The 14901-nt window shown below is 56.6% G+C and overlaps 1 protein-coding gene and 1 long non-coding RNA gene across 3 annotated transcripts; both read left to right on the top strand.

Moving 5' to 3' along the window:
- The first annotated feature begins 661 nt into the window (after positions 1–661).
- On the top strand, positions 662–6260 carry ZIC2 (Zic family member 2). The gene is made up of 3 exons (XM_071430904.1): positions 662–2547; positions 4286–4449; positions 4645–6260. The coding sequence occupies exons 1-3, from the start codon at positions 1545–1547 to the stop codon at positions 4909–4911; spliced, it is 1434 nt and encodes a 477-aa protein (XP_071287005.1). The 5' UTR covers positions 662–1544; the 3' UTR covers positions 4912–6260.
- A 1505-nt stretch (positions 6261–7765) lies between these two features.
- LOC139591808 (uncharacterized) lies at positions 7766–11234 on the top strand. 2 transcript variants are annotated; one of them, XR_011679750.1, is made up of 3 exons: positions 7766–8137; positions 9409–9513; positions 9657–11234. It is a non-coding gene; the product is annotated as an uncharacterized lncRNA (long non-coding RNA). The 2 variants fall into 2 exon arrangements; XR_011679749.1 differs by lacking the exon at positions 7766–8137 and having other exon boundaries at positions 8813–9513.
- Positions 11235–14901: the final 3667 nt, after the last annotated feature.

The raw sequence follows: 14901 nt of genomic DNA, 5'->3' as shown, positions 1-14901 counted from the left end.
TCGCAGCCACCCTCGCCCCGTCAACGTGACTTTTATTTGATTCCCCCCTCGCTCCCTTTATCGATCACGGGCTTCATCTGCTTTAGCCGAAATGAGGAAAGGGGCTGCGGGGGTTATATTTTAAGCCCCTCGCTTTGTTTGTTTGCCTCCCGAGGCAGGATCACATGCCAAAGCGTACATCGATATTTTCCGAGATCGGCGCGCCTCTCCCCGCGCCACCCCTTCCCCTCGCCGCGGGGGAGACGGGCGGGGAGGGGTGGGGGGGGTGACTCCCCCAAAAATCAAGAAGCCACCGGCAGTGCGGGGCTGACGGCGGCCACCGGCGCGGAGCGGGCCCGTGCGGTGCGGGGCCGGGCGGCGGCCGGGCGGCCGCGGGGCGATCGGCGGTGGCGCGGCGGGGCGCGGGGCGGGCGGTGGGGCGGGCAGGGCTCGGGGCGGCCGCTCCGCCATTAGCCGGTGGCCGGGGGCGCCCGGATGGACGGGGCGGCTCGGGCCAATGAGCGGGAGCCGGGAGAGCGGCCGGGCGGCGGGTGAAGGCGGCGTTGGGAGAGGAGCCGCCAGTGCGGGCGGGGAGAAGGAGAGAGGCCGGGGGGAGGGAGGGAAGAAAAACGGGGGGGGGGGGGGGGGGGTGGAATAAAAAGCCGCCGCCTCAGCAGCGCCCACCGAAATAAACAGAAGAGCGAAAGGCAGCGAGGGCCCGGGCGGAGCGGGGCTGCAACTCCGCCGCCGCGGCGCTCCGGCACTCCCCGGCCCCTTCCCGCCCCCCGCCTCCCCTCCCCACCCCCACCGCCGCCCTTATTGTTTTTAATCCGCCTCCGGCACCCCCCTCCTTGCCCCCCTCCTCACGCCCCTCCGCCGCGGCGGGCGGGGGCTGCGCGGCGCGGGGCACCCCCCGGGTCCCTTCGCTCCGTGGGAACCCGCGGCTGCAAGTTTTTCTCCGTGAGAGACACCGCTAATGCCCGGCGGAGGATAAAACGAGAAGCGGAGGCCCGGGAGCGGCGGGGGGCTCAGGGCGGCGGGGAGGGCCGCGGCCCACGCGGGGAGCGGCGCGGGGCCGGGCGGGCGGGGGTCGGCGGCGCTGACATCCCGGTGGCGGCGGAGGAAGCGGGGGGGCGGCGGCGGCGTGTGCGCGGGTCTGTGTGTGTGAGTGTGTGTGTGTGTGCGTGCGTGTGTGCCGCAGGGAACGGCGAGGCGAGCCTTCCCCCCCCGTCCCCAGCCCCGTCCCTCCCCTGCTCCCCCTCCCCTCCCCTGCCCGCCCCCGCCTCAGCTCCTTTAATACACTTTGGTTCTCCGCTCGCCTTTGGACTCTGCTCTGCCTGGCTCCGGATACGACTCCGCCGGCGGCGGCTGCGGCGGCATCGGGCCGGAGCGGGCGCGGGCGGCGGCGGCGGCGGCGGGGGGACGCGGCGGCTGCCGGGGGGAAGCGGAGCGGAGCGGCGGCGGCCCCGCGCCCGGGCGGGCGGGCGGCGGCAGCCCGGAGGCGGAGGCTGTAGCGGGGAGGCGGCAGCGGCGGCAGCGGCTGCGTCCCCGGAGCGGCGCGGACCATGCTGCTGGACGCCGGCCCGCAGTTCCCGGCCCTCGGAGTGGGCACCTTCGCCCGGCACCACCACTCGGCCGCGGCGGAGATGCAGGACCGGGAGCTGAGCCTGGCGGCGCAGAACAGCTTCGTGGACTCGGCGGCGGCGCACATGGGCGCCTTCAAGCTCAACGCCGGCGCCCACGACCTCTCCCCCGGGCAGAGCTCGGCGTTCACCTCGCAGGCGCCCGGTTACCCTGCCGCCGCCCTGGGCCCCCACGCCGCTCATGTCGGTTCCTACTCCGGGACGCCCTTCAATTCTACCCGGGACTTCTTGTTTCGCAGCCGGGGCTTCGGGGACTCGTCGCCGGCCGGCGGGCAGCACGGCATCTTCGGCCCTGCGGCCGGCAGCCTGCACCACCCGCACACGGACGCTCAGAGCCACCTCCTCTTCCCGGGCATCCACGACCAGCACGGTCCCCACGCCTCCCAAAATGTTCTCAACGGGCAGATGCGACTGGGCTTGCCGGGGGAGGTATTCGCCCGGTCGGATCAGTACCGCCAGGTTTCCAGCCCCAGGACTGACCCTTACTCGGCGGCTCAGCTGCACAACCAGTACGGCCCCATGAATATGAATATGGGCATGAACATGGCAGCCCACCACCACCACCACCCAGGTGCCTTTTTCCGCTACATGCGGCAGCAGTGCATCAAGCAAGAGCTCATCTGCAAGTGGATCGATCCCGAACAGCTGAACAACCCCAAAAAAAGTTGCAATAAAACTTTCAGCACCATGCACGAGTTGGTCACCCATGTCTCGGTGGAGCACGTTGGGGGACCCGAGCAGAGCAACCATGTCTGCTACTGGGAGGAGTGTCCCCGCGAAGGCAAACCTTTCAAAGCGAAATACAAACTGGTCAATCATATCCGAGTGCACACGGGAGAGAAACCTTTCCCCTGCCCCTTCCCTGGCTGCGGAAAAGTTTTCGCCAGATCAGAAAATCTCAAAATTCACAAAAGGACGCACACAGGTAATTCGGGTTTCTTTCGCCACATTTCCTCCCTCTGCCCGTGCCTATATATGCGTGTATATATATGTGTGTAAACTGATAGATACTCAGACAGAGTGATGTTAAATTAGGAGGGTGATAAAATAAGCCTCCAGCTTATTTTTTTTTAACCCTCTCCATCACATGGCTGCGTTTGTTTTGGTTTCTTCCCCAGCAGCATACACCCCCCTCCATTGCAGATTTCGAAAGGATATTTAACTGATTTGTTTTCATTTGGGAATGAGAGCTGTAGATTTGTGCTGAGTTTCAGCGGAGTCTTTCCGCAGAAACGCGGAATACAGCGCGAACCAAATTTTGCCGTCTTGCTAAAATAGGGGAAGACATCCGTCCGTCCATCCATCCATCCATCCATCCATCTGAAACGCCTTAGTCATTTGCTCTGTGCAACGTATTTGCATACAACTTCAGCGCTTGTGAGCATGGCTTTTATTTATGGATACTCAGAGAAACTATATAAATACGTGCAAAATCAATCATTAGTCCTAAATCCCGTTAGAAGTGGCAAAAAGTCCCTTTCTGGGAATGTTTTCCATTAAATTTAAATGGTGTGAGCAAGGCAATAAAATTTTCTCATTTAAAAAAAAATTGTTTTTAAAGTCTCACTCGATGTGATTTAAGGTGTTTTTGCAACAGTTTATTAAATTATGTAATAGGGAACAGAGGATTTGAAGTTCGGAAACTTCCACCCAAATCAGGTGGAAGAGGGTCGAGGGAGCTCGGGCTTTCCTGATGGAAAATCGCCTGAGCCGAAGGGTAACAAAAATAAACGCATCCTCCCGCCTCATCTATTATTCATTTACTACTCCTGCCGGCTCAAACCGTGCCAGACTATTTCATAAAAGACGGCCAAATATTTTAGCGACTTCCACTCCAAATATTTACCCGGAGAAAGGCTAAAAATCTCGAGGCCTATTGTTTTCTCAAGTGCTAAGCCCGATGCGAGGTGCGAGACGAGCTTTAACAAGGTTTAAAATTTGAGAAATGTATTTGCATGAGATGCCCGCACTGAAGTCATTGTATCTGAGCGGATGTCTTTAAGAAACAATTTAGGTGCTAATGGAATCTAATGTTAAATGCTTCCCCTCCAAAGGCGGGGGAATGTGGAGTTCTCACCTCCAAAGTACTCCCCGGCATTTGGAGTCCTGGCAGTCGGGCGAGAGGAATCCCTATGAAAATTAAATGAAGTATTTTACAGACGTTTAGTTTTCCCAGCGGATGTGCGTTTATCTCGAATATCCATACACGAAACAATATACCCGGCCTTAAATCTGTGGGTAATGGTTTCCAGTTTAACAGGATAGCGGATTTGGTACCGAGGCGAAACGGCTCGGTGATGCTTGCTTCATTTTTTTTTTTTTTTTAATCGTCTTTCTTCTTCAATCTCTTTCGGGGCTGGCTATGTGTGTCGGCACCGGCCGAAATAAAATCAGGCGAGATGCCGGGACGGGGACATCCCCGGGGTTTTGGTAGGAAAACCAGCTGGGGGACGGGGGTTGCCTCGCTTCAGGGCAAGGCGTGAGCGACGCGGCGCTCCGGCGCTGCGGGTACCGGGACGCAGCCGCCCGGCCCTTCCTTTGGGAAGCTGCTGCACGAAGCGACCGGGAGAGGAGGGCGAGGGCGGGGAAACTCGGCGCGGGGCTGTGCGGGGTTTGCGCGGGGGCGGCCGCGCTCACCCCGCTGCTGCGCCGCTCTCTTGCAGGGGAGAAGCCCTTCCAGTGCGAGTTCGAAGGCTGCGACCGGCGCTTCGCCAACAGCAGCGACCGCAAGAAGCACATGCACGTCCACACCTCGGATAAGCCCTACCTGTGCAAGATGTGCGACAAGTCCTACACGCACCCCAGCTCCCTGCGGAAGCACATGAAGGTACCCGGCCCCGCAGCCGGCGGCGGGAGGCGGGAGGGCGGCCGCCCCGCGCCGGGCGCCCCGACGGGGCGGCGGGCGGCGGGCGCGGGGCCCGGGGGCGGCGGAGGGCCGGGCCGGCGGCGGGGGGCGCGCCCGGGGGGCGGCCGCGGCCTCGCCATCCCCCCTCCACCCGGCCGTGTTGCCTTTGCCCCCCAGGTGCACGAGTCGTCCCCGCAAGGCTCCGAATCCTCCCCGGCCGCCAGCTCCGGCTACGAGTCCTCCACCCCCCCGGGGCTGGTGTCCCCTAGCGCCGAGTCGCAGAGCACCAACAACCTCTCCCCTGCGGCGGCGGCGGCGGCGGCGGCGGCAGCGGCGGCGGCCGTGTCCGCCGTGCACCGGGGCGGCGGCGGCGGCGGCGGCAGCGGCGGCGGCGGCGGCGGCCACAGCGGCCTTTCCTCCAACTTCAACGAGTGGTACGTGTAGGGCCCCGCCGGACTGCTCTGCACGGCCCCGCCGCGCCCTCCCCGCCCCGGCGGCGGCAGTGGCGGTGGCGGCGGGCAGGAGGGACCGAGCGAGCCCGCCGGAGACGCGCCGGGAGATGCCGCCGCACCCGCTGGCAGCGAAATGACGGCCGAGCAGGATGGGGACAGGGGGCCTTCATCTCCCCATACCCTCCCGCCTTCGCGTCTTTTTTTCATTTTTTTTCCCTTTTTTTCTGGTTGGATTTTTTCTTTTTGTAAACATTTTGAACCAGCAAAAAAAAATCCAAAAACTACGTGCTGAAAAAAACATAAGAGAATGAGTAAATCAACGGCGGAACGGAAAGGGGAGAGAGAGAGCAAAACATCCCCATGCTTCACCAACACATCACCCAGCTAAAAGCTTCCCAAGCCGGCGGAAAGAAACTCTCCCTCCGGAGTCTTCAGACAAAAGATCAGAGACTCAAACTCCTCTGGTCCCCGCGCCTCCCCGCCCGGAGCAGCCAGCGCCCTCCCGTCCCACGAACTGTGTATATAGCGGCCCTCTCCTTCCTCCGGCGAGGTGGGGAACGAGGTTTTCCTGGATTGTCGGTGTATAGAAGTTCGTCCCGTTTGTAAACCGCGGATTGGTCCCTTTCTTCTTCTTCTTCTTCTTCTTCTTCTTTTTTTTTTTTTTTTAATCTTTCTTTTTTCCCCCTCTTTCTCCCTTCCCGAGAAAGTGATGGACTTGTTTTCTTTTCTCCCACTCTCCCTCCCCACTTCCTTCTCTCCTCCTTTTTTAGTTCATCCCTTTAAAAAAAAAAGTAACGTGGAAGAAAAAAAAAGAAATGGTTTCTTTTGTAATTGTGATATCTTGAATATTGTGTTCCTTTTTAAGAAGCAACTTGATTGTAAACTGCATTTCAACTATAGACTGGGGAAGAAATACCGTGCCAAAGTCTCCATTCTGCTACTCACAGACACACACACGAACAACAACGCTTGTGAATGTATTTTTCTGTTAGCTGGGTTTACATGTGATGTTTTAGTGCTTTTGCAAGTTCAATTTGTTAGTTCCTGTTCGGAAGATTGTGAGGAAAAATAAACGTCGTGCCGTTAGCTTTTCCGTAATAACGCCCTTCCTCCTGTAAATACCTGTTACCATATTTATCCATTTGTAATTAAATTATGGTATTAACTTGCTACAGAGGAAACAGTATTTATAAAGAATGTTTCTTAACTATAAATATGTACAATTGTGAGCATAAACTGTTTCAGATTTTTTATTTGAAGGTTTAAGTGGTTTCATCATTTCTTGTGATATGTTTTGAGAGTAATGCATACAGAAATATAATAAAACGTGTTGAAACTGCACGAGCTGTTTCCTTTTTACGCCAAAGGCTCTCTAAAACCTGCTGTAAGGTATGTGATGGGCTGAGCGGCGAGTGCAAAACAAATGCTTTTAAAACTTCCGCTGTTACTGGAAGAGGAGGATTCCTTCCAGCTGGGCTCTCCCGTCCAGAAGGAAAAAAAAGGGGGAAAAAAAGAAAAAAGAAAAAAAAGGCCACAAAAGCCCGTAAAACTTTGTGAAGCTTCTGAGCTGAAAGAAAAGGGTGAGGGAGGATATGCATATTCTCCAAATGACTTTCAAGGCAAGATCTTCTTTAGTAAGACATTTACCCGGCGAGAGCACATCTTCCTCCGGCTCCTGCCTTCCTCGGGCTCGCCCCTCTCTCCCCGGTGCGTGTCTGGCTGGGGGCATCATTGCCCCAGAGGCTGAGAAGCAGGGGCGTTTCGGGACGGAGGTGGAGGGGCAATGACAAGGCTCTGAGCTCGGCTGCTTTGAGCCGTAGATGGTCCTTGCCTCCCGTGTTGTCATCTTTTTGGCAGCCTCCGTACAGCCCGGGAGAGAAGAAAGTTGTGATGACCGAGAGCTCACATTTCCCCTTCGAGTTTTTTTCTCCCTCTCCTTCTCTCCCTGTCTCTCTTTTTTAATTATATTATATTATATTTTATTTATTTTATTGTATTTTAGCCCAGAGAGCGGTTTGAGTTGTCAGATGTGTTCAGGGAGGGACGGCGAGCAGCCGGCCGATGACTTTCGCGGGATGCTGGCCCGGCGTTTGGCTCCAAGTGCGACGTCGGGGCCCGGCCGGCGGAGCCGCTCGTGCAGGGCAGCCGGACAGCGGCTCTCCGGGCACAGCCCGCCGCACCGGGACACACAAGGAGAGTGTCACAGCGGCAGGGAAATCGTGGCAAAAGTTCGGCCTTGTCAAACCACCGAAATACGCCCTGCGAAGCGGCACTGCTGTGACCGGGCTCCGAGCGCCCTGCGGTGGCTGCGCTGCCCTCAGCGGCGGCTTGTGCAGCCCGGGAGAGCCTCTGCTCCTCACACCCGGCCGGGCCCAGCCCTCGCATCCCCCCCGGGCCAGCCGCCGCTTTGGGTTTTTCGGCCTTTGTGCCGTGTGTTCAAATATCAATAGAGCTGTCTCCGGCCGGTGTGAGGGAGTTAGGCGAGGAGATGAGGCTACGCGGGGCCCTGCTCACTCCTGGGGTGAGATGAGGGTTACCTACACCCAGGGGAAGGGGAGGAGGGAGGGAAAGACACCCCCTCCCCCTGTCCCGTCGCTGACAAGGAAGTTTAGATGTGGAGCGGATCCGGAGCTTCCTCGGCGGCCATGCTCCTCTCAGAGCGGCCGTCCCCGCGCACCCGGCAGCTCCCCGGGTAATCAAACTGCTATTAAAACCTAATTTATGTTCGGTAATAATATTACGTAAAAAAAAAAATTATTAAAATCATTGGCATATGCCGCCTGCCCCTTGGAGACATCCGTGGGAAATGCAGCTGAGAGTATCCCTCCTTGTCCTGCCGGCCTTCTCACAGCTGAAAAACCATACGGGGGTCCCGCTTCAGAGGCAGTCCCTGCCAGCCACCGTCTGCCCAAATCCCCTCCCGGGCCTAGGGGCGGACGAGCAGCCCTGCCCAAGGGCCACCAACCCCGCTCCGCCGTCCGCCTCCCCGGCGGGCTGATCTCCGACCGGAGAGAAGCGCTCGGCAGCTGGGCTCCCCTTCTCCCTGCCCTCGGAGCCGTTCTGCCTTCAGGGGAGCCCAGGGATGATCCTTGAGGGGGCTAGGCGGCCTCCCTCTGGCCGAAGCGCAGGTCGTGTGGCAGCAAGGACAGCCCCAGTCCCTCCGGCAGGGATGCCTCTGCTCCGGCAGGCCCAGGGACGCGGCCGTGGCGGCTGTGGCAGTGAGTAAGCTCCCCCTCCTTCCCTGTCCTACCCAGGCTGGCCTTGAACTTGACCCTCGCCTTGGCGCATCCCGCCCGCAGCCCCTCTCCACCCTCCTCCCTTGTGCCCTGACCCTGGCCCGGCCCTGCCACGCTCAAACGAGAGCGGGAAGTCATCAGGTTCAGGGGTTGGGGTTTTTTTAGGGGGTAGAGCAGCCAAGATCCCTCTCACAGCCTTGTGCGAGGGTGGCCCACTGGCCCCGAAGTCCTCCTCTTCGCCCCTGTCCTTTGTCCACCTCGACACCGTCAACCCCAAACCCCTCCCTCTCCCCAGCTTTGTCTCCTACGCTGAACCTGCACTTGCCAAATCTCCCTGCCCTGGCCCTGCAGACAGCTTGGGAACCAATCTGGAGGGGGGCCTGAGGGTTCCGCAGCAGTCCCGAGCCTGCCCTGGCATCATTCCGCGTCGCCCTCATGCCCGCAGCGAGCGGGTGTCCCGGCCGGTGGCCGCACTCCCCGACGGCTCTGCCCCGACGGCTCCCGGCTCGCCTCGGCCCCACGGCCCCGCCGTCGGTGAGCAGCGGGAGCACGGCTCTGCCCCGCTGCCGGCATCCCGTGCCCAGCTGTGGCAGCAGCCCCACTTGGCCGGCTGTCCTGCCGTGGTGTGATTCCTTCTTTATACCGTGAAAAGCAGCATGGAGGGGTGGCTTTAATTTTTATCGTTATTAATAATAATGAAATTCTCTCCTAACTCTTCCTGCGGGCCCCCTGAAAAGACGGATTGATTTCCCTGGGAATTACTCTCTCTTCTCAAGCCAAAAAAATTGGGGGTCTGTCCCTACAACAGGCTGTGCTTTGCCCCCCGCACCCACAATCGGAGGGCAGTTCAGGGCTCTGCCTCCACCTGCCCCATCTCCGCTCCACCTGGCTGGGCTGCTCTGGTGCCTTTGGGTTCCAGCCGGTGGTGGCAGAAAAAAACCCGAACCCAAACCCAAAGGTAAACCAACCTCCCGACAAACAAACAGACATGACAACAGCCCAGACCGAAACAGAATAAAATGCAGGAGCTCTCGCCCGAACCCGAGCGCGGAGCGGCTGCTGAGCCTGGCGGCGCCGCTGGCGCTGTCGGTGCCGGTGCCGGCGGGGCTCCGCAGCGGGCAAGGGCTGCCCCTGCACGGCCAAGCCCCGCCGCCGGTGCCGGGGGCAGCAGCCCGGGCTGCAGCCGCTCCGTTTGGCTCTGGCCAGACCTCCCCAAACCCGTATCAGCCTTTTAAGTTTCCCTTTGTTTTCAGAAACTCGTACACATTTCCTGCCCGCTATGAAGACATAGTAGGCTCCCCCAAACCTGTCCCCAGCCACAAGTGCACACTAAACTGTGCCTTCCCGAGCACACCGAGGTATGTATATTTTGTCATCTTCACGCATGGTTGTGAGGGTTGTTTTTTTGGGGTTTTTTTGTTGGTTGTTTTTTTTTTTTTTAATTTATTTATTTTTATTTTTTATTTTTATTTTTCTTTTTTCTTTTTTTTTTTTTTTTGAGGTGGTGTTTTTTAATTTCATGGGTCCCTTTTTTTTTCTTCCTCTTTTTTCCCCCCCCCACTCCTTTTTTTCATTCCTCTTAGGTTTCAGATTTTTTTTCCCCTATTGTTTTTGGTTTTTTCCTCTTTTCCCCGAGCCAGACGACCAGGGATGGAGCTGCATATTAGCAGCAGAGCAAGCAAAAACTATTGTCCCACCCTGCAGGGCACGGTGCCCCCCTCTGTCCCAAAGTGCAAGCCTTCCCCAGTGCTTGTGGTTTCCTCACTTTTCTTTCTTTCTTTTCTTCTTCTTTTTTTTTTTTTATCTTTTAAAATTTTATTTTCTGGACGGTTTCTCTGTCATTAATACTTTTGGGAGAGAGAAAAGAAGAAAATAAAAGAAAAGAGAAGAAGAAGGAAAAAGGATAGGAAGACCGGTGAGGGAAGACCTTCGCTAGAGGTTTCATGTCTTTAATAAACACTTCAAAGTGGCTGCCTAACTGCTGTCCCGAGAAAAGGAAGCGCGGCACCAAACGGAGCGCGGATCCCACTTCCTCGCAGCGCGGGAAACACGAGCAGGATCCCCCGCGTCCCTCGCCCGTGGTCCCAAGCGCTTTTCAACGAGGAGCGGGGGGATCCGGCAGGGAGGAGCGGCGGGACCCGGAGCGGAGCGGGGACCCCTCCAGCGGCGCCCTCGCCGCGCCGGAGCCCCACGCGCGGGATCAGCTGCTGCGTTCCGGAGGGGGAAGGACGCTCTTTTGGTGTTAAAAAGAACATAATCGGCAACTAAAGCAGGGGAGGAGGGTGGGGAGTAATTCAAGCGCCAGTAAGTGATTGAGCGGGTGTTTTACACGCGCGGCATCGCACCTCGCAGGGGGCTGGGGGCGGCCGTGGGGTCCGCGGGGGGCTCCCGCCGTGAGCCGGCCCCAGGCGGGCAGGGCTTGCGGCCGCGGGACGGGATCTCCCCGACACCTGTCCGCGGGGGTCCGCCGGCGTGGGGGGCTCGGCGCAGCGCCCCGGCCGCCCCGCCGCAGGTCCGTGTCCGTGGGTGGCCGCGGTCGGGGCGTCCCGGGGGCAGCGGGGACGGGGCTTGGCCCGACCCGCGCTCCTGGCGCGGAGCCCCCGCAGGAGACGGGGGCTGTGCGGTGTGCGCGGGTTCGGGCTGGACCTCGGTGTACAGCAGCTTGCGGTGGGGAAAAAAAAAAAGAAAAGAAAAAGAAAATAGAAAAGAAAAAAAAAAAAAGAGCAATTTTCAATCCAACTTTTTTTTTTCTTCTTCTTCCTAGACTGCTAATTCCTCTGTGTGGGCAAACACCCCTTCTCCTTTGATTCTTAGCCACAGCGCCTAGATTAAATACCGGTTTTAATGAGAGCCGTGGCTGTGGCCGCATAAGGTGATGATAGTTATGAAGACGATCTGACCTGTTTTGATGAAGACGATCTGACCTGTAGGGAGAGAGGGAAAGGTCAGCCACATGCAGTGGCCAGATTTCTGCTTGTTCCCGGCACATGCTGCTACAATATTGATCCGTGGAGAAAGATAAACATAAAAGATAGATCGTATGTGCCGAATACTAATGAACGTGGCTTCCAGATTTTAATTGTTGTTGACTTCTCATTTCCACCCTAAACATTTGCTGACGTCCGTAGGGCATTTTCCCCAGATTTTTCTTTTTTAATTATTGTTTTATTTTTTCTTATTTTATTTTACTTTACTTATTTTAATTTTTTCGCCTCACCTCTCAGTGCGTCTCTTGATGGAAATCTTCCCAGCAAGTTATTTTCCCTATCAGCCGAGGTGCAACCACCCGAAAGTCACGGCCAACATCTCCTTTCCAGCGAAGGAAACCTCTCCTGGAAACGGGGAAAGCTCCTCTGAAAGGCAACATCTCTACTTGGGATGCTCCTTTCGGATTCCTGCCTCGTTACTCGCTCCATTCCTTTGCAGCAAAATGCTGCAGATGACACCGGAGTTGAGGGTTAATTTTTTCCCCCCCTGCTCTCCCGGATTGGAATGCTGCAAACCCAGCACTTACGCTGGAAGAGAGCTCTCCTTTCAAAGCCTCCCCAGTTTCCCAAGTGTTACCAGACCAATACACCTACGGGAGGCAAAGAGATGGAAACACGCCGTGTCTCGGGGAGAGAGGCATGTTTCCCCTCGGCTGTGCAGAGGGAGTAGCCTCTATTCCGAGGGTTTTCGCTGCGATACAAAATTGTTAAGATCTTTCGCTGCCCTGACTGTCTCTTTAATTTTTTTTTCTCTTCGAGATGGTCAAAATTAGCTGTAAACCGTGTAAAGCAGTCAATGAAACAGCTATCCCCCAACACGCGTTTCGAGTTTCTGCTGCTTCTAGAAAGAGTGAGAGTAAGCACCATCGGCTATACAGTGGCAATTAACTATATCAGCCTCACATTTAAGAAAATGAGGGAGATATTAAACTCTTAATTCCCATCATTACTAATAATTTTCATGAAGGGAACTTCTAAAAGATTTTCCCCCCTCCCTTACACTTTCCAGTCTATTTTTTAACTCCAGAGTGATTTACTACGTAAGTAATTTTAGAGGATACAGTTTACAGCTTGAGTTATTAGACTGAACACCTCTGGCTGACACCACAACACCTTTTTTTTTCTGCCTGCAGCTGTGAGTCACAACCCCATTTTCATACCAAACTGCTGCACATTCCTTTACAATATAGGCTTCCTTCTTGCAAAGATCAAACACTCTGCAGCCAATGTGTTTATTTTAAAATACAGGAAAATTAAAACTAAACATGGACTTAAAAGAAAAAAAAACAAATGCATCATTTCTTTCCCTGCTGTCTCTCCCACAAAAATAAATTAAAATAAAATTAGGAGGGAATGGCGTAGACTGCTCCAATAAAATAATACAGTGACAGAGCCAAAACAGTTGTTTTCGACAGGAACAGGAACGGTCCCTTCTGTTTGCTGTTATTTATTTATGCATTATTGTGGCTATGGTTTTAATTATATGTGGGAATATTAGGCCAAGATGCTGTAACCGTAGCCTCCCTTTAACACACTTTTCTTATTTGTTTAGTACCAGCGCTACAAGGCAAGAACAGGCACCATAAGGAAAATGTTTTCAATATTCTGTTTAAGAGCTTACAACAGGGAATCCCGGAATTACAGGAAAACCTGCAGGCCTGCTCCGTGGAGGTGCCCGGCAGGACCAGGCAGATTTCGTGCTCCTCGGCAGGTTTCGGGGTGCGCGGAGGGGGAGGAATTGCGGGAGAGGTGCCCGGAGTAATTTTTACCTAGCAAAGCGGCGTTTTGAAAGCCTCCTTGCTGTTCAGCAGCACAGACACTAGGATGCTTCTTAATTTTGAGCATGGTAAAGGTAGACTTAATCTCTGCTCCTTCCGGTAACCTACTGCCTACTCCTCCCCTGGGGCTTGAGAGGGGGGCTTTGCTGCAAGTCCTTTTTCTTCCATCCCCTATTTATGGGTTTTGTCGTTCTGTTTTTTTTTTTTTTTTCACCGTAGAGGAGCGTACCCGATGGTGTTGGCGTTGCCCATAATTTCCTCCTGCTCCTTCGCGAGTCTTTCCTCACGTCACCGGAGTGATGGGTGAGGCGGGGGGAGCGGGACATACTTGCCCACATTAATTTATCTTTGGTACTCATATCGTACTTTAGAGAAGAAGAATGAAAAAAAAAAAAAAGAAAAAAAAGAAAGAAAAAAAGAAAAAAAAAGAAGAAAAAAAAAAGAAATAAGAAGGAAAGAGAAGGATCATTCGCTTTAAGAAACGGATAAAACAACTTCCCCTGTAATCCCTCCAAATTATCCCCGGTGCAAGTGGCTCCGAAGAGCTGAGCGAAGCAAGCGACGAGCCCGCAGCACTCTCTGGGCTGTCTTGGCGCAGCGAGGGGGAGCAGGACCAGCCCTTGCCAAGCGGGACCACGGCACATCCTCCGCCACGCCGCGGTGGCTCCCGGGGCCGAGGGCTCTCTGACCGCCGCCGCGGCCCGACGTGCGCCCCACAGCAAAGCGGAGCGGCAGGGGCTCTCCCCGCTGGAAGCGCTCCCGTACCGCGGGCATGGTTGCTGCCGTTCCTGGGCCTCGCCATTCCCGCTGTCCGCACCCGCCCCAGCGCTCTCGGAGCCGCGCTCCCGCCGCCGCTTCCCTCCCGCTACCTGCGCGCTCGCTGCGCGCACCGCGGGGGCGGCAGCGCCGGAACGGGCGGCAGCGGGGCGCGGAGGCTTTCCCGTCCGGCGCAAACGACACCTGCTAAGGCGGACGGCTGCGGCCACGAAGCCTCCTTCCCACCCTCCCACCCACCCCTCTCCAAAAAAAAAAAAAAAAAAAACAACCCAAAAAGAGAGGGAGGCGACTTTCTCGTTTCCAGCTCCTAAATGAAGTTCTGGGACTTGGCAAAGACAGCAAAGGTATCTACGGATGGCCCGTTCTGCCCGCGGAGGCTGCCGGGGTCTCACGGGGGCGTTTGCCAGTGTGGTTCCCCCTCCACCGGCGCCCCCCAGCTCAGAGGGCGATGTGGCTGCGATCCCTGACGGGACGTGCCTGGCCCACCTGGCCCCACACACCCCGGCCCCGTGAGCGCCTCCCCCGCTCTCCCGTCGGGGACTTGCTCCTGCACTCCTCTCCGCGCTTCCTGCACAGCAGCCGCCCCGGTGCCCCGAGGTATTTGGGGTGTCTACCGCAGGCGGACTGTTGGTTCCGGAGGGGGGGTCTAGATCCTGCCCCTGAGCCTTTCCTTTAATGGATTTGTGACAAACTGGCGCAACAGCCCCACATCTCTCCCTGTCAAGGTGCTCTGTGCATACAGAGATGGCAGGGGTGCACTTAGCGACCGCCCCGCCCTGGTCGGAGAGTCCGATGCTCAGGGGCCAGCACACGCCGTCTGCCTCCCCAGAAGTAGGAGCCTAACCCTTCTCGGCGGGGATTTAACAAAAAGGGGCAGTTGCGTTTAATTAAAAGCATCGACTGAGGCCGGGGGAAGCCGGGCTCAGGAGGTGCTCTCGCGGCTGACGGGGATTTGACTCGCAAGTCCTTCGGGGTGCTCCTGCCCTCTGGAAGGGCTCATGTTTCCGCGGCATTAGGGGAATGAACGTAAAAGTCAGAGACAGCTTTTGTCCCCACACCCAATGAACGCAATTTTTCAACGCGATGAGGAGTTTAATCTTTTTTTTTTTTTGACCGGTTTGTCCTCCCCGGAGAAGTACCGAAAGCGGTTCCCCTCCAAAGAATACAAAGGAGATGTGCGCCCTTGCGCTTCCAGGCTCCAATG

Source organism: Agelaius tricolor, unplaced genomic scaffold, assembly GCF_023055355.1.
Source record: "Agelaius tricolor isolate 1412-34295 unplaced genomic scaffold, bAgeTri1.0.p SCAF_7, whole genome shotgun sequence".
In the NCBI taxonomy this organism is placed as follows: domain Eukaryota; kingdom Metazoa; phylum Chordata; class Aves; order Passeriformes; family Icteridae; genus Agelaius; species Agelaius tricolor.
Note: the sequence above shows the minus strand (reverse complement) of the source record. Positions and strands in the feature narration are given on the sequence as shown.